Raw genomic sequence first — 19,662 nt, forward strand, 5'->3', positions numbered from 1 at the left:
GACTACCTTGCTTCCATGATCATCCCTGTGAACACATATCTGTGGTAGGAAACATTTTTCAGTAATAATCAAGTATCACTGAACCCTGATTAGGGTAGCTTGTTATTTAGCAACGGTTAGGTGTTTAGGCTATGGCCAGTGTACCATATCTTTCATGGAGTTGTAATAGTCTGAAGAGATGAGTGAGCCCTTTAAGGTGAATAGGAGTGATGAGTGATAATTATTAATTAGGATTGTTAATTAACTTCAGTAAGCTCGCTACCATGACCAACAGGATGATGAATTGTAAATAATATTGTTAATTAACTTCAGTCAGCTTGCTACCATTACCAACAGAATGATGAATTGTAAATAATATTGTTAATTAACTTCAGTCAGCTTGCTACCATTACCAACAGAATGATGAATTGTAAATAATATTGTTAATTAACTTCAGTAGGCTCGCTACCATTATATACCAACATAATGTGAATAAACCTCATAATTTAACCTTGTGTTGCGTCACCCTAACAACTATGAAACTCACTTGATAGTACATATTAAAAAACTGAGGATCGAAGCTGAAGGCAACACAAATAGTTATAAACACAACGATATCAAAGTTCAAGCATAAAAAAAAGCAGATGAGAAAAAATAACAATTTGTTAGGAATTCGGAAGGGAGGCGTTCTGTAAGTTGTTAACACTGCCTCTCACACACAATAATGAATCACGCGCCGCTCAGTCACTCACAGTCATTCATGGGAGAGGGTGTGGAAAGAAAGTAGCTAGTTATTTTTTATCACTCAAACTATTTCATATGGATGAAAATTATATTGGCTTATCAAGAAAGCATTTTCTTTTATATGGATTAATGTCGTAGGCTAAGCATGAAAAAGGAAAGCATTTTCTTTGATATGGATCAATGCCGTAGGTCAAGCATGAAAGAAGAAAGTACTTTTTTTTATATGGATCAATGCTGTAGGTTAAGCATGTAAGCATGAAAGAGGAAAGCATTTTCTTTTATATGGATCAATTATGCAGGATAAGCATGAAAAGCTACGCTATTTTCTTTCCAACTGATTAGAATAAAGTAACCTAATAAAAGAAAAATAGTCTCAGTGAAGCCCTGTGGCAGTTCAAAATACCTTGTGCGATCTCATGTTTCAGTGGCATGCAGATATTTACCTGGAATGCTCCATAATCCCAATTGGTCGATCCAAGGCATATGGACTTGTGATGGAAGTTGAAAATAGCAAATGGCCTTCCACTGTATTGAACGACATCGTCTTGACCATGAAATTCACAGGTGTGCGTTCTGTGAACAAAAAGGAAAAAAGTTACAATCAGTAAAGAGTAAAGAGTTTACTGGAAAGTCTAAAAGATTTTATATATATCTCAAATGCCCTCTTCATTTGCAGAAACTTCCCACAATCTTTACTCATCTACTGGCCATACTGTCCCTCCACCTTCATTCATCACAAATTCAAAATGCTTCATCCATCACTTCTTTATCAACTCATTCCTTTTCACAAGTAACCCATTACTCCCTTTTACCCTGCAAGTGACTCACCCATTTCTTGTTTCTTTATAAATGAGCACTTAGGTTTGTCTGAATTTGTATCACTGGCCTTGTACTTACAAATATATTTAATAGTACTTCGTACCTTGCTTCCTAACAAGGTTGGGGTTAAATTTTTTGTTTTATGTATGTCATTCATTTCACACTCAAACCATTTATCAGTCCCAATTATACAACCACAGATACAATAACATACAAGCATTCTTTCAATAGCAAGTATTCTTGAAACATTTTCTGGGTACATACTCACCACTCAGACTCTTCTCCTGCTTCAGCTTATCTTTACACGGGAAGGTCTTGTCGTTGGTGATGGTAACTGTCAGATCCTTCATGATTACTGTCTTGTCATCTGAACAGTCTTTGAATTTCTTTGGATGATCCTGCAATGAATTGTTACCTTCATATATTTAGCAAGAGGCTAAGGCTGCGAAGGCTAAGAAGAAACTCCACACAAACACACACACAACCTCAACTTAATCTTCTCTATAAATGTATGTATAGCTTATACTTAAATGCATTTAGCTGGGTACAATAGTGAGATAAGCAAGGAATAAGCCCATACACTGGACGGGTAGATCCCAAATAAGTGTTATTGGGGTGGTGTCCCCAATAAGCAATCTCTATGACTCTGATGCTGCTAAAGATGCAAGTGGATGCTAATCCAACCCTAACAGCAAGGAGACAAGGAACTAAATCCCTTGCTGTTAGGAATTTGAGCAAAGACATACATATATATATATATATATATATATATATATATATATATATATATATATATATATATATATATATATATATATATATATATATATATATATATATATATATATATATATACACTACCCTCTCGAGTTTCGTGCTTGCTTCATTCCGAAGGTATAGCACTAAACTCGAGGATCGCGAAACTCGAGGTATTGTAATATATGAAAAAGCGCTTATTGGTTCCGGCCCGTGGAAAAAAAATACTTTTTTCGACTTGACTCCCTTGTTATCACAATTTTTTTGACTTCACTCCCTTGTTATCTCAAAATATGTATCTTGGTAATAGGCAGAAAATGGGAAGTGAGAACAGGTCGTTCTGAAGCCACAGTTGAAGGCGGCTGCCTTACAATTGTCTGGCAGTTCTGAATACACGCTTGTGATCCACGTGGTGTCGTCTGCTAATGTAAGGCCGGTTGCTCGCGGTCACCCGTGGTACAGTTGGACAAACCTATAGCTTCTGGTAGTTTTCTGTGTGTTATGGTATAATCTGCTAACTCTTTCTGTTATAAATCATTACATCACTAACATCATGATTGACTTGTTAATGCCTATTGAACGTAAACTGCCGCCGCAATCGCAAAATAGCTCGCAGAGAGGTTCAACTTGCTTACTGCTTCCATATTTCCCTCACCGCTCACAGAGACCACAAGCGGACAAAAAAGAACATATCCAGGTAAATTAACACTTTTAATGCTGTGAATTCCCACAGCGCGCATGCGTGGTGGACAGCAGAATGACTAATTTCAGCGGGAGATATTTCTCGCAACACCAGCCAGTGTATAGTGGACCTTCTTCTTTTGACCTGTAATGTTTTGTATCGCTTCTTAGGTCCTCCTTCTCCACACTTATATACTTCACAACATGCACTTAGGGCCGCTTTCAGTCATTTTGTTTGTATTGATCGTTATCAGTCGTGGGGATCGCCGTTCTAGTATTTCCACGTGAAACTGGCCGATGGGTAGTGATGTGATGTGATGGTGTCGGAGGTATTGCCTTTACAATGGCACCTCATGGTGGCTGCGGGGTTAGCCTCGCCCCGCACCTTACCACACACTCTCAACACCTGTCGCTTTCTCTGCAGCCGCTACTACCCCATAGGCCAATTTCACGTGGAAAACTATAGAGTCGATCGCCGCCATTGGTAACAATCAAAACAAACAGTGACTGAAAGCGGCCCTTAGTTACTTCACAGTGCGCACTTATACACTTCACCCTGAACTTAGGTGTTTTTCTGTTCTTTTCTTTCCCTGATTTTGATTTTCTATGCCCTTTTGCAATTTTCCACTGTTACTTTTCACCATCGCTGCCAAGCATTACAGGTCAAAAGAAGAAAAAGAGGAAAAAAACACCCGGAGATCTACAATTTTCACAGACTCGAGAAAAATGTTTTTTGGACTGTGGCTCACCAGCACAGGGTGTTCTGTTATCTTGTTAATCAAGTAGTAAGCAAAGCAGCTCTGCCAGTCCATTTTACGAGTCTGTTGGTGAGCCATCTTCCACTGCTCCTCACTCCTCAGCCACTGCCACTGTTTACATACAGCCGTGAGGTACCCACGTACCCACGCTCGTACTCACAACCGTTTTCCATTCATATGGACAACCAACAACTCGCTCCCAGTTGGGCATGCGGACAACCGCGGTTGCCCATAGCCCCAATGGTTGGACAACGCCTTTTAAGGCAGCACGCATGACGCCGACGGTAGGTAGACGTGACCTGAACATGTCAAAGCAACGTGAAACTCGTGGCGGTAATGCGCGAAAGTCGTGATGGTAAGAATTTCGGACTAAGCGCTAAACTCGAGGATCGCGAAACTCGGATGGCGCGAAACTTGAGAGGGTACTGTATGTGTGTGTGTGTGTGTGTGTGTGTGTGTGTGTGTGTATATATATATATATATATATATATATATATATATTTATTTATATTTATATATATATATATATATATATATATATATATAATTTTTTTTTTTTTTTTTACAACAAAGGAGGCAGCTCAAGGGCACAAAAAAAAAAAACAAAAAAAAAAAGCACGCTACTCGCTTCTCCTAAAACAAAATCAAAAGAGGTGGCCGAAAGAGAGGTCAATTTCGGGAGGAGAGGTGTCCTGATATCCTTCTATTGAAAGAGTTCAAGTCATAGGCAGGAGGAAATACAGATGAAGGAAGATTGTTCCAGAGTTTACCAGCGTGAGGGATGAAAGAGTGAAGATGTTGGTTAACTCTTGCATAAGGGGTTTGGACAGTATAGGGATGAGCATGAGTAGAAAGTTGTGTGCAGCGGGGCCGCGGGAGGGGGGGAGGCATGCAGTTAGCAAGTTCAGAAGAGCAGTCAGCGTGGAAATATCGATAGAAGATAGAAAGAGAGGCAACATCGCGACGGAATTTAAGAGGTAGAAGACTATCAGTAGGAGGAGGAGAGCTGATGAGATGAAGAGCCTTAGACTCCACTCTGTCCAGGAGAGCTGTGTGAGTGGAGCCCCCCCACACGTAAGATGCATACTCCATATGAGGGCGGACAAGGCCCCTGTATATGGATAGCAACTGCGCTGGGGAGAAGAACTGGCGGAGATGATACAGAACACCCAACCTCGAGGAAGCTGATTTAGCGAGAGAGGAGATGTGAAGTTTCCAGTTGAGATTTTGAGTAAAGGATAGACCGAGGATGTTTAGTGTTGAAGATGGTGATAGTTGAGTGTTGTCGAAGAATAGGGGATAGGTGTTTGGAAGATTGTGTTGAGTTGATAGGAGGAGAAATTGAGTTTTTGAGGCATTGAAGGACACAAGGTTCCTTCTGCCCCAATCGGAAATGATAGCAAGGTCTGAGGTTAAGCGTTCTGCAGCCTCCAGTCTGGAGTCGCGTACTTCCTGTTGAGAGGGTTTTCTATTGAAAGAAGTTGAATAATGCAGAGTGGAGTCGTCGGCGTATGAGTGGACAGGACAGTTTGTTATGGAAAGATCAATGATGAATAACAGGAAGAGAGTGGGTGATAGGACAGAGCCCTGTGGAACACCACTGTTGATAGGTTCAGGGGAAGAACAGTGACCGTCTACCACCGCAGAGATATAACGGCCGGAAAGGAAACTGGAGATAAAGGAACAGAGAGAGGGATAGAATCCGAAAGAGGGCAGTTTAGAAAGCAAAGACTTGTGCCAGACTCTATCGAAGGCTTTCGATATGTCTAGCGCAACAGAGAAAGTTTCACCGAAATGGCTAAGAGAGGATGACCAAGAGTCAGTTAAGAGAGCAAGAAGATCGCCAGTAGAACGCCCCTTGCGGAACCCATACTGGCGATCAGATAGAAGGTTAGAAGTGGAAAGGTGCTTTTGAATCTTCCGGTTAAGGATTGATTCAAAAGCTTTAGATAGACAGGAAAGTAAAGCTATAGGGTGGTAGTTTGAGGGATTGGAACGGTCACCCTTCTTAGGCACAGGCTGTACAAAGGCATACTTCCAGCAGGAAGGAAAGATAGATGTTAATAGGCAAAGACGAAAGAGTTTGACCAGGCAGGGTGTCAGCACGGAAGCACAGTTTTTAAGGACAATAGGAGGCACTCCATCAGGTCCATAAGCCTTCTGAGAGTTGAGGCCAGAGAGGGCATAGAAAACATCATTTGGAAGAATCTTAATAACAGGCATAAAGGAGTCAGAGGGGGGATGAGTAGGAGGAATATGCCCAGAATCGTCCAAGGTGGAGTTCTTACAGAAAGTTTGAGCGAAGAGTTCAGCCTTAGAGACAGATGAGACGGCAGTGCTGCCGTCAGGGTTAAGGAGAGGAGGGAAAGAGGAAGAAGTGAAATTGGAGGAGATATTTTTGGCTAGATGCCAGAAGTCACGGGAAGAATTAGAAGAAGCAAGGAGTTGACATTTTCTATTAATGAAAGAAGTTTTGGTAAGTTGGAGAATAGATTTGGCACGATTCCGGGCTGAAATGTAAAGGTCAAAGTTAGCGGGAGTTCGAAGGCTCTGGAACCTTGGACTTGAGTCTTGTCCAAGCGTAGCCTGAACTGCATTATCATGTCTGGGTCGTCATTGCTAAGTTCTCGTGGCATTTGATTAACCCCTTCAACACGAGGACGTGTATGCTGCGTCCTTGCGTGCCCCGTACCATATCCGAGGACACTCATACTGCGGCCTGGCTCACTTTTGCCAATATACGAGTTATTTTATCTCTATATTTATGCTTACATTTCAAAATTATCAATTAATTTATGTTTCTTTATATGCATCATTTAATTCTGCATGTTTTCATATATAATACATGATGATTATGTTGAGTTTATGGCTGAAAATTTGTTATAATCAATAGCGACATTTGAAATTTGGCGCACGCGGCAATCCCGGATACGGCGTGGGGCGCTGTTTTGGCCCGGCTGTAGTGAGTTTCTTTATGTGCACCATTTAATTCTGCATGTTTTCATATATAATACATGATGATTATGTTGAGTTTATGGCTGAAAATTTGTTATAATCAATAGCAACATTTGAAATTTGGCGCGCACAGCGATCCCGGATACGACGCGGGAGTTCGAAGGCTTTGGAACCTTTTGTGAGCTGCCTCTCTATCTTTAATAGCACGAGAACAAGCATGATTAAACAAAGGCTTTTTAGCATGAGGAGTAGAGAAAGAACATGGAATGTATGCCTCCATTCCAGAGCCAATCATCTCTGAGATGCGCTGGGCACACACAGAGGGGTCTCTCTCCTGGAAGCAGTAATCATTCCATGGGAACTCGGAAAAGTACATCCTCAGGTCGTCCCACCGAGCTGAAGCAAAATGCCAGAAGCATCGCCTCTTTGGAGGGTCCAGAGGATGTGCAGGAGCGATAGGACAGGAAACAGAAATAAGGTTATGATCGGAGGAGCCCAATGGAGAGAACAGTTTGACAGAGTAAGCAGAAGGATTAGAGGTAAGGAAGAGGTCTAGAATGTTGGGCCTGTCTCCAAGACGGTCGGGAATGCATGTAGGGTGCTGAACCAACTGCTCTAGGTCATTGAGGAGAGCAAAGTTGTAGGCTTGTTCACCAGGCTGGTCAGTGAAAGAGGATGAAAGCCAAAGCTGGTGGTGAACATTGAAATCTTCCAAGATGGAGATTTCAGCAAAGGGAGAGTGAGTCAAGATGTGCTCCACTTTAGAGTTCAAATAGTCAAAGAATTTTACATAGTTAGTAGAGTTAGGTGAGAGATAAATGTATTTTTTTTTTTTTACACAAAAAAGAACACAAAACAAAAAAAAAGTAAAAAAAAAAAAAAAAAAAGCGCCACTCTAAAAAAAAGAAAAAAGAAAGGAGGCCGGGGGAAAGATAAGTCAGAAGAGGGAGGTGTTCTGATACCTCCTGAAAAAGAAAGAGTTCGTAGGCAGGAGGAAGAGAGATAAACAGCACAGATGTACTTAGTAATAGAATGACAATGAAGTCTTAGCCAGATGGTGGAAAATTCAAAAGAGTCAAGGTCGTGGCACGAGAGCAAGTGATGTCATAGCACGAGGCGCAACATCCAGCTTTAGATTGAAATTTAGGATAGAGATAGTAGGAGGGAACAGAGTAGAGATTGCTGTCAGTAGCCTCAGAAACCTGTGTTTCGGTGAGGAAGAGAAGGTGAGGTTTAGAGGAGGAGAGATGGTGTTCCACAGAATGAAAATTAGAACGAAGACCACGAATGTTGCAGAAATTGATAAGGAGGAGGTTCGAGGAGTTATCAGGACACCTCTCAAATCGGCAGCCAGAAGGGGAGTCCTCCCTGGGGGAATTTATGGTCCTCCCCCCCAGGCGGGGACTCCGAGGCAGTGTTGTTTTTCGCCATTTTGAATTTTGAATTTTGGGAAAAGGTGTGTGACTGTGTGTGTGTTGTGTGAATGTAGTGTGGTGTAGAAAGAGAGAGGAACTGTCTTTAGAGAGCATGCTGAACTGCTCTCTGGTGTTGATGAGACAAAAGGGAAACGGTTAGTGAGGACGTGGGAAGGGTCTTTGAAGGGCTTCAGTACCCTCCTTGCTTCCCATATATCCACACCTGGAGTATCTCACGCCCGTTCAGTAGGTGTCTTCCTACCTCCTCCTCCTATATATATATATATATATATATATATATATATATATATATATATATATATATATATATATATATATATATATATATATATATATATATATATATATATATATATATATATATATATATATATATATATATATATATATATATATATATATATGTATATATATATTTATATATAGATATATATATATATATATATATCTATATATATATATATATATATATAGAGAGAGAGAGAGAGAGATATTGTATATATATATATATATATATATATATATATATATATATATATATATATATATATATATATATATATATAGTAGGCGGTGGCGAACTGGTAGCGTACTGGGCCCACATTCACGCGTGATGGGCGGGTTCGAATCACGCTACCCCACGCTACCACTCGGATTTTCAGTCACCTTAGTGGCCAGTGGCTTAAAACTACCCACATGCTGTCCTGAAGACCACCCATCAACCCGGACTCTAGAGGAAGCCGTCCAAGCGAATCAAGAACGAGTTCCGGGGGGCAGCATGAGCCAACGCAAGATGGCGCCACTATAAACACTCGCCTGCGCCAGAACGGGCTGGGCTGACCATCAGGCCCCACCAGGAAGATGCCTACCGGCGCAACAGACAACGACGTAAAAAAAAAAAAAAAAAAAAAAAAATATATATATATATATATATATATATATATATATATATATATATATATATATCAGCTGGGCACTTCCGATCATCAGTCCGATCGTCCGATCTGATCGGAACAGCAATTGGTGATCGGAATGCAAAGATTGGATCATCTTTGTAAAAGGTAATCGGACTGTGGAGATCGGAACTTCATAAACTAACTACCGATCACCGATCACAGAAAAGAAAGTTGTCAACGTTGTCATGGCAACAAGTGACTGCGGACTTCTTACAATTATTTTTATACACGTTGCTAAATAGTTACTTCAATAAGCGTCTGTATTTATAAAATTAAGCGATAATTATTGATCGTTAATTTATTTAATCCTGGTAAGGTATCGTGAACGAGACGCGCAGGCGCAAAGTCGCTTTATTTGCTTGGTGGGACTTGTTACACGACGCCATGACAGTGTGGTGTGGGCTGCAGTAGTGGGCTTCCGCTCACTCCAGTAACCGAGTGGCCTGCCCCAGTTATCAATTATGCATTTTCTGCTGCAGTGTTACCACCCTCTAATGGCGGCAGTGTCAGTTCCTTTTCGAGAAACCAACAAGACCTAAGCTAAAAGGGGGGGCTTCACCCTCCCTCGACCCCCCACCTTCTTAACCGGGGGGAGGGCTTTCCCTTCCCTCAACCCGCCCCACCCACCAGTCGGGCTCCCCCCGCAACAAGGGGATGAGGAGGAAGGTGGTCTCACGAGACAGCGCAACATGCTGCCCAGACCACGGCACCAACCTAACGCCCCATACCCCTCCCATCCAAGAACTTATCTAACCTCTTCTTGAATGTATCTATCGTGTTGGCGCTCACCACATGATTTCTACGTCTGTTCCACTCATCCACCACTGTTGGTAAACCAATTCTTGCCTATGTCTTTGTTGAACCTGAACTTATCCACTTAAACCCATTGCTACGTGTCCTACCCGGTGTGGTGTCATCTGCCATCCACGTATCCTAAGACATCCCATCCAATCTACGCATGCACAGGATTTGTTTACAAACAAAGGGTGGATGAATTGCGTCACGGTACCGTGTCTTTGTCGACTGCCTATCGCAATATGTCCCACCTGAGTTTGTTTTTTTATCTTTTTAAAAGTAAATATTGACATATGTTTTGAATTTGAAAATTGCTTGAAATATGACCTGCATCCTTTGTATGTCAGTAAATGAGGTATGTCGGTAAATCTGATAAATGGGATAACCTGCTCCCCTTGTATGTCGGTAAATGTGATAAATGAGATAACCTGCACCTCTTGTTTGTCGGTATATGTGATAAATGAGATAACCTACATCCCTTGTATGTCGGTAAATGTGATAAATGAGTTAACCTGCACCACTTCTATGTCAGTATATGTGATAAATGAGATAACCTACACCCCTTGTATGTCGGTAAATGTGATAAATGAGATAACCTACACCCCTTGTATGTAACACACCCTTTGTATGTCGGGTATATGTGATAAATGACCTGCTCCCTTGTATGTCCCCCCCCTTGTATGTCAGTAAATGTGATAAATGAGATAACTTGAACCCCTTGTATGTCGGTAAATGTGATAAATGAGATAACCTACACCCCTTGTATGTCAGTATATGTGATACATGAGATAACTTACTCTCTTCTGATTGATGGTCATGTTTCTCGGATTCTCTCCATTTAATGGTAGGCTAGCTATCTGAATTATGGGATCCATGTCATTCTTGAATTTGGTCATTTTCCCATAAAAGCTGCCATGCTGTCGTGCCGCCATCTTGCCAGGACAAACTACGATATCAACACTGTGTTTGTAAACATCGAGTTCCGTGCATGCGCAGATCAGTCTTAGGATACGTGGATGGCAGATGACACAACACCGGCTCACTTAAAATCAAAACCTTATTGCTTATGTTCTTCTTGTAATTAATTTATTTATGGACCAATATCTTTTATTCAGAAAGCTATTTAATCAGGAAGGATAGGAGATTAATGATCACTATCGCTTGTTTTTATAGAATAGTAAGAAAATATTTCCTAGATATCGATGATAAAATATTAAAAAGTTGAAAAATGTTTGTCAAAAATCTAAATCAACTTCAAACAAAAGTTAAAACAGCGAACATAATTCCTTTGTCATACTTTCAGAAATTGAATAAAAAGAGTAGACTTAAATATATGCCTAAAATAAGAAGTTAAGATAACATTTTTTCTTTACCATGTCCTGTATTTTTTTTTTTTTTTACAACAAAGGAGGCAGCTCAAGGGCACACACACACACACACACACACACACACACAAAAAAAAAAAAAAAAAAAAAAAAGCCCGCTACTCGCTGCTCCTAAAAAAGAAACAAAAGAGGTGGCCGAAAGCAAGAGGAGAGGTGTCCTGATACCCTCCTCTTGAAAGAGTTCAAGTCGTAGGCAGGAGGAAATACAGATGAAGGAAGATTGGTCCAGAGTTTACCAGCGTGAGGGATGAAAGAGTGAAGATGCTGGTTAACTCTTGCATAAGGGGTTTGGACAGTATGGGGATGAGCATGAGTAGAAAGTCGTGTGCAGCGGCTGCTGGAGGGGAGGCATGCAGTTAGCAAGTTCAGAAGAGCAGTCAGCGTGGAAATATCCATAGAAGATAGAAAGAGAGGCAACATTGCGGCGGAATTTAAGAGGTAGAAGACTATCAGTATGAGGAGGAGAGCTGATGAGACGAAGAGCCTTAGTCTCCACTCTGTCCAGAAGAGCTGTGTGAGTGGAGCCCCCCCACACATGAGATGCATACTCCATACGAGGGCAGACAAGGCCCCTGTATATGGACAGCAACTGTGCAGGGGAGAAGAACTGGCGGAGACGGTACAGAACGCCCAGCCTCCAGGAAGCTGATTTAGTAAGAGATGAGATATGAAGTTTCCAGTTGAGATTTTGAGTTAAGGATAGACCGAGGATGTTTAGTGTTGAGAAAGGTGATAGCTGGGTGTTGTCAAAGAATAGGGGATAGTTGTTTGGAAGATTGTGTCGAGTGGATAGGTGGAGAAACTGTGTTTTTGAGGCGTTGAAGGACACCAGGTTCTTCTTGCCCCAATCGGAAATAATAGTAAGGTCTGAGGCTAAGCGTTCTGCAGCCTCCAGCCTTGAGTCGTTAAGTTCCTGTAGGGTGGGTCTTCTATTAAAAGAAGTTGAGTAATGCAGTAATGCAGTATACCAAAAGAAAGAGGAAAAATAAAGATATTTATAAGGAAATAATTAAGTAATTACTTATTTGAAATTATTACTAAAAGAATGCCTAAAATAGGTATTTCTTGTAATTATTATTTTAAAAAAATAATAGTAATTATTATAAGTTTTAATGATCGGATGATCGGAATGGTGATCGGAACAGCAGTAATTAAAAAATGATCGGATGATTGGGGATCGGAACAGCAAAAAAGTGATCGGTGCCCACCACTGATATATATATATATATATATATATATATATATATATATATATATATATATATATATATATATATATATATATATATATTTATTAAAGAGTGGGACATTGAGCAGTCCCCCATGAACTCTCAGAAGGCTTATGGACCTGATGGAGTGCCTCCCATTGTCCTTAAAAACTGTGCCTCCGTGCTGTCACCCTGCCTGGTCAAACTCTTTCGCCTCTGCCTGTCAACATCTACCTTTCCTTCTTGCTGGAAGTATGCCTTCATACAGCCTGTGCCTAAGAAGGGTGACTGCTCCAATCCCTCAAACTACCGCCCTATAGCTTTACTTTCTTGTCTATCTAAAGCTTTTGAATCAATCCTTAACCGGAAGATTCAAAAGCACCTTTCCACTTCTGACCTTCTATCTGATCGCCAGTATGGGCTCCTCAAGGAGCGTTCTGGTGATCTCCTAGCCTTCTTAACTGACTCTTGGTCATCCTCTCTTAGCCGTTTCGGTGAAACTTTTGCTATTGCGCTGGACATATCAAAAGCTTTTGATAGGGTCTGGCACAAATCTTTGCTTTCTAAACTACCCTCCTATGGTTTCTATCCTTCTCTCTGTACCTTTATCTCCAGTTTCCTTTCTGACCGTTCTATTTCTGCCGTGGTAGACGGTCACTGTTCTTCCCCTAAATCTATTAACAGTGGTGTCCCACAGGGTTCTGTCCTATCTCCCATTCTTTTTCTGTTGTTCATTGATGATCTTCTTTCCAAAACGAACTGTCCTATCCATTCCTACGCCGATGATTCCACTCTGCATTACTCAACTTCTTTTAATAGAAGACCCACCCTTCAGGAACTTAACGACTCAAGGCTGGAGGCTGCAGAACGCTTAGCCTCAGACCTTACTATTATTTCCAATTGGGGCAAGAAGAACCTGGTGTCCTTCAACGCCTCAAAAACACAGTTTCTCCACCTATCCACTCGACACAATCTTCCAAACAACTATCCCCTATTCTTTGACAACACCCAGCTATCACCTTCCTCAACACTAAACATCCTCGGTCTATCCTTAACTCAAAATCTCAACTGGAAACTTCATATCTCATCTCTTACTAAATCAGCTTCCTCGAGGCTGGGCGTTCTGTACCGTCTCCGCCAGTTCTTCTCCCCTGCACAGTTGCTGTCCATATACAGGGGCCTTGTCCGCCCTCGTATGGAGTATGCATCTCATGTGTGGGGGGGCTCCACTCACACAGCTCTTCTGGACAGAGTGGAGGCTAAGGCTCTTCGTCTCATCAGCTCTCCTCCTCATACTGATAGTCTTCTACCTCTTAAATTCCGCCGCAATGTTGCCTCTCTTTCTATCTTCTATGGATATTTCCACGCTGACTGCTCTTCTGAACTTGCTAACTGCATGCCTCCCCCCCTCCCGCGGCCCCGCTGCACTCGACTTTCTACTCATGCTCATCCCTATACTGTCCAAACCCCTTATGCAAGAGTTAACCAGCATCTTCACTCTTTCATCCCTCACGCTGGTAAACTCTGGACCAATCTTCCTTCATCTGTATTTCCTCCTGCCTACGACTTGAACTCTTTCAAGAGGAGGGTATCAGGACATCTCTCCTCCCGTATTTGATCCTCCTTTCGGCCTCCTCTTTTGCTTTACTTTAGGAGCAGCGAGTAGCGGGCTTTTTTTTTTATTATTGTTTTCTTTTTTTGTTGCCCTTGAGCTGCCTCCTTTGTTGAAAAAAAAAAAAAAAAAAAAAAAAAAAAAAAAAAAAAAAAAAAAAGGTGACAGCCAATAAGGTTAAGCAAACCCTTTTATCTTTTGGATTTGGGGTTTTGGGGTATGGTGGTGTAAGTGACCTTGTCATGTTGCCTGAACACCTTTGCTACCGACTCTGTGATCCCCACGCTTCCCACCCCCCTCTCCTGCACAGAGTTTTTTGTGTGCTTCTCCTAATTCCATGGAGGTAGTTTATATTTATCCTTACACCCATATTTAGTCCTTCTGTATTTTTTTCACGTGTTCTGATAGATTTTGTTCACGAGATGTATACAAAAGTCCAAAGCACTCATGCCATTCCTTGGTACATTAGGATGAACACCAGAAAAATCCTCCATTAGGGCAGGAACAATGCCAGGATGATGATCAGCAAAGGGATCGCCTCACTGTCATTCTCTGCCAAATAGTCTTCATCCGAGTCACTTATAAAGCCTTCTGATTGAGTTTCATTATCATCTGACCCTTGCAAGTCACCTTCAAGTCATAATGCGCTAAGAATCACTATCGGACAGAGAAAAGGACGCCATGATGCGACACGTGTCAATCACACACTGCCCGCCACCACCCCCAGGCTTCACAGCTTACCCTCCAAGGCAGATGTCCCTAATGTCCTTGAAACACAAGGCGCCAACTAGTCAGTTTGTCACTACTTCATAAAATCCACACAAACCGAAAAAAATGAAGTTCTGTGTATCATCAATGAGCGATGACGTATGCATGTACTTCATCGGTTCCTTAGCCAAAATTTTATATTAAGTACTATGGTACACCATCGGTAATGAAGGAGTTAAGGTGAAACAGGTTATAAAGCAGCAAACTACTTGATCTTTCATGGTCATTTAGAGAATGCTTTAGAAAAGGCTGGTTGTGAAATCTTTTAACAAGACGGTGCGCCAACTCACACCGCCAAGGTCATCAAATCCAGGTTTCAGGACTGTGGAACTGGGTGGATTCCTGATTGGCCTGGGAATGCATTAGATTTGTAACCAATAGAAAACCTCTGGGCAATATTAAAATCCAAGATAAGGGAATCAGACATGTCAACAATCTCAAAATTGGAAGCAGAACTGCAGCGAGCATGGGAGGTGCTCAACTCAGCTACTCTGAGAAACCTTTCAGAAAGCATTCCACAGGGGTTAAATGAGGTGATTAAGAGGAAAGGCTTCCTAACAAAGTATTCGAGAAAGGATTGGTGAGTGTCCAGCATAAATTTGATATTATTTCATGGTGTAGTGTTGTGGTTATATGATTATTCTGCCAGCAAAGTGAGCCTTCAATAACTGTACAGTGCCTGATGGTATGTGCTTGATGCCACTTAGCGCACACATTTTTCAAGCAGACTTTTGAGTAGTCCAGTCTGCTTGTTCACTACTGGATGGATTTGTTAAATACAAAATAACAGATCTGTTTTGACTCTGACTCTGATTATGCTGTGTCCTTTATATTTTGTTTGTTTTCATAGCTGGGTGATGCTTTCTACAAGGAAGGGTGGCAGGCCCCGTCCAACCAATGCAGATCAGGGAGTGGACTGACTGTTATCCACTGGTAAGAACAAAGAACTCCTGAAGATAAACTTAGCAACCAGCCCAAGAGAGATCAACATAACGTTTTTAAATCATAATGAATTACCCAATAGCAGACCCAATGAACTTTCTAATACCAAGTAAAAAATACAGGTCTTTGGGAGTAATTACAGAAATTAGTTAAACATTGTCTTCACCTTAGTAAGACTTGCCAAAATCTTAGGGAAGCCATTTTGGGCAGACTCCTCAAGATCATTTGGATGGCGACAGCAGACATCTGAAAAGAGATTATTTGATTGGGTGAAGTCATAATGTACTTCCCGATGATAGTGATATAAACTACCTTCTATTAACTTACATATCCTTCTGAGTTTATCTGTTTCATTATTTCTTTTCTCCAGGGACTAATTTTTAGTTTCATCGACCCCTTCATTTCAAAAGATATAGGCATTTAATATTCAAGCTGGTAAAACAATAAGTAAGTTTATTGAGTGGTCAATCCTCTATCATCTTATGAATGCCATCCAGCACAATGTCACTTTTTATTGCACATAATTCTATTTGTTTAATTATTTATTTATTTAATTTTTTAGAGCAAGGAAACCAGCTAAAGTGCAACAAACAAATGCAGTCGCAAAAAAGCCCGCTAAGACGCTGCTCTGACAAAAGTTATCTCTTGCAAAAGGGAGATGGATAGTCTTATGCAGGGCTGTGGGAAGGGGAGTAGCATGCAATTAGCATGTTCAGAAGAGCATGAAAATGTCGATAGAGGATAGAAAGAGAAGCAACATATTGTGGCGGAATTTAACCCCTTGACTGTGGATTGCCTACAAGAAGGCATCACCAATGATGGATGGGATGGATGGGATGGAACAAAAAGTGGCTGCTATAATTCAATGACGAAAAATGTAGTCATGCACCTTGGAAGGGGATATCCAGCATACCAGTACCACATATGAAACTATCTACCAGCAAAAGCAAAATCCGTGCCAATCGCAGCGGATGGGTTAAGAGAAAGGAGAATGCTAACAAGAAGAGGTGAGTTGTTGACACAAGAATCTTTGACCCCACTCTATCTACTAGAGCTGCATGTGTGGAGCCCCCCCACACATGAGATGCATACTCCATATAAGGGCAGACAAGGCCCCTTTACATGGACAGCATCTGAGAGGGGGAAAGAATTGATGGAGACGATACAAAACGCCAAGCCTCAAGAAAGCTGATAAAGCGAAAGAGGTAATATGAAGTTTCCAGTAAAGATTTTGAGTCAAGGATAGACTGAGAATGTTTGCTGTAGAAGAAGGTGACAGCTGTGTTATTGACAAATGCGGGATAGGTGTTTGGAAGATTGTGTTGAATTGACAGGTAGAAAAACCGAGTTTTGAGGAATTGAATGACACCTTTCTCCAGCCCCATTTGGAAGTGATAGCAAGATCTGAGGTTCAGCCTAGAATCATTAATTGCTGTAGGGAGGGTCTTCTGTTAAAAAAAGACGTTTAGTAATGCAGAGTCACCAATGTAGGAGTGGTTTGTTTAGGATCATTAATGAACAACAGGAAGAGTGGGAGATATATAACAAAGGGAAGAACAGTGACCATCTACCACAGAAGAAGTAGATCGTCCAGAAAGGAAACTGGAGATAATATTAAACACATGTCAATATAACTTAATTCATTTACGTATTGAGGATTTTGATCTAGTAATATCATAAATCTAGTATCATTATGCCCATATATATACAAATCATCTTACATTACTTGGCCAATCAATGACAATTTTTCTTTGTGAAATGGCATTGAAAACTAGCTAAGTGACCCTTCTTCCCAAGACAGTTAAGAGAAAATTAAAATTCTGGTAGTAATAGGCATTGAAACGCCCTGCTGCAAACAGGCCAATGCATGCACCCAACATCTCCACAAAATGTGGCATCAGTATGTTCCTTGGCCAGTAGGAGGTAATGTAATTATTGTGTTTCGTTAAGAATACCGATAACTCTCGATTTACACGAGTTTGGTTTACGCGTTTTTGAAATAACGCAGGGTCCAAAATCCAAATAAATGTTTAATTTACACGTTTTTTTCACTTATACGCGATATTTTATGGAGTGGCCACCAGATGTCTCATGCAACTGGACTCACACGGCGCCGCGGCCTCACAGCTGAGCTCAGTTCTTCCCACACGCCACTTGAACAACAATACAGTACCCACACTGCCGCACTACTCAACAATAGAGGTGGGCAGGTACTGGTACTAACGGTACCAGCAACAGAATCAGAATATGGTAATACGTTCATATTTTACAAGATAACTGTGTCCAGGCGCCGGAAGCCGGCACCAAAATAACAACACGTGTACTTGCACATATGGTTGAAGGCCTGACTTGCATGACATTCTTCAATCTGGGTGTGGGTGTGTCATGCCCCGAGAGCATATTTTTCTATTTTTCCTACACGTCCTCTGCGTGTATCGAAACACACGAGAAATTAATCAAGACAAGGTGAGGGTATTCGCCAGCTGCCTGCGATTGAACCCGCGACCAACGTGACGGGAGAGCCACTCCTTACCGAGTCGGCCAAAGAGGTACCCCACTGGCTAAGTGGGTTATGGGAGGCTCGTTCATCAAGCATAGTTGCCACACAACACGACTTTCCCCTCTATGTAGATTAATTTCTGTAGAGACATACCTCAACTCTCCCATTTTCTATTACCCTCGGAGAGCATGGGCCATCCCACCTGTTACCACTTCGGGGGAAACTCAAAAGACCCGCAGGATAGGATGCCCACCGCTGTGCCACCACTGTCATGCCCTGGGAGCTTATTTTCTCTTTTTCTATAATTTTCCAACACAACCTCTGCATGTATCGAAACAACACACGAGAAATTAATCAAGACCAGGGGAGGGTATTTGCCGGCTGCCTGGGATTGAACCCGCGACCAACGTGACAGGAGAGCCACTCCTTACCGAGTCGGCTAAAGAGGTACCCCACTGGCTAAGTGGGTTATGGGAGGCTCGTTCATCAGCCATAGTCGCCGCACTACAGGTGCTGATCATTGCAGGCAAAGTATCCTGGGTCTGGGTGTGCTAGGGAAGGGCCATTACTTGAATTGTTTGGAGCAGATGTGTGAAATATTTGTTACTCTATCCCAAACCTCCTTTTACATCTGTTTCACATGATTTTCATCTCCATGGCTGTTTTCTGGGATGGAAGTATTGGCCTGTCCTTCAGCCTATTCATACATGATCTGCCTAGTTTCTCCCATGAATAAAACTTGCAGTCAGCAACAGTACATGTATGTGTAGGCACGTTTTTCGCATTTGCATTTTACATACAAAATCCTCACGATGAGTCACATGATGGTTTCGTGTGTCTGGCAGCACCTTGTACAGGTAACTCTCGATTTATGCGAGTTTGGTTGACGCGTTTTTGAAATAACGCGGGGTCCAAAATCCAAAAAAATGTTTAATTTACACGTTTTTCACTTATACACAATATTTTATGGAGTGGCCACCATATGTCTCACGCAACTGGACTCACACGGCGCCGCGGCCACACAGCTGAGCTCAGTTCTTCCCGCGCGTCACTTGAACAACAATACAGTACCCACACTGCCACGCTACTCAACAATAGGGGTGGGCAGGTACCAGTACCGGTACTAATGGTACCAGCAATACGGTACAGTACCAGTACCAGACTGCTCGGTACCGGTACCAATACTAGCCAGTCGCTCATGGTGTCCCTCATTTCTTCCTCACACGAGTGAGGCTGAGACTGAGTGCCTGAGTGGATTTCTCAGTGATATGGATATTCTCTCTCTCTCTCTCTCTCTCTCTCTCTCTCTCTCTCCACTGAATGAAGTGAATATTTATTTTTCGACAGAAACCTACCTCTTGCTTGATT

General features: G+C 41.7%; 1 protein-coding gene across 4 annotated transcripts in view; it reads right to left on the bottom strand.

Moving 5' to 3' along the window:
- The window catches only part of LOC126999233 (uncharacterized), a 61,355-nt gene that overhangs the window by 9,608 nt on the left and 32,085 nt on the right, over nt 1–19,662 (bottom strand). For all 4 annotated transcript variants that reach the window (XM_050861616.1, XM_050861618.1, XM_050861617.1 and 1 more), the window contains exons 12-14: nt 15,961–16,040; nt 1,811–1,940; nt 1,167–1,296 (exon numbers count right to left, since the gene is read on the bottom strand). In XM_050861616.1, coding sequence (XP_050717573.1) covers nt 1,167–1,296; nt 1,811–1,940; nt 15,961–16,040 — 340 coding nt within the window. The remainder of the gene's footprint in view (nt 1–1,166; nt 1,297–1,810; nt 1,941–15,960; nt 16,041–19,662) is intronic.

The sequence above is a fragment of the Eriocheir sinensis genome, chromosome 16 (genome assembly GCF_024679095.1).
Source record: "Eriocheir sinensis breed Jianghai 21 chromosome 16, ASM2467909v1, whole genome shotgun sequence".
NCBI classification, from domain to species: domain Eukaryota; kingdom Metazoa; phylum Arthropoda; class Malacostraca; order Decapoda; family Varunidae; genus Eriocheir; species Eriocheir sinensis.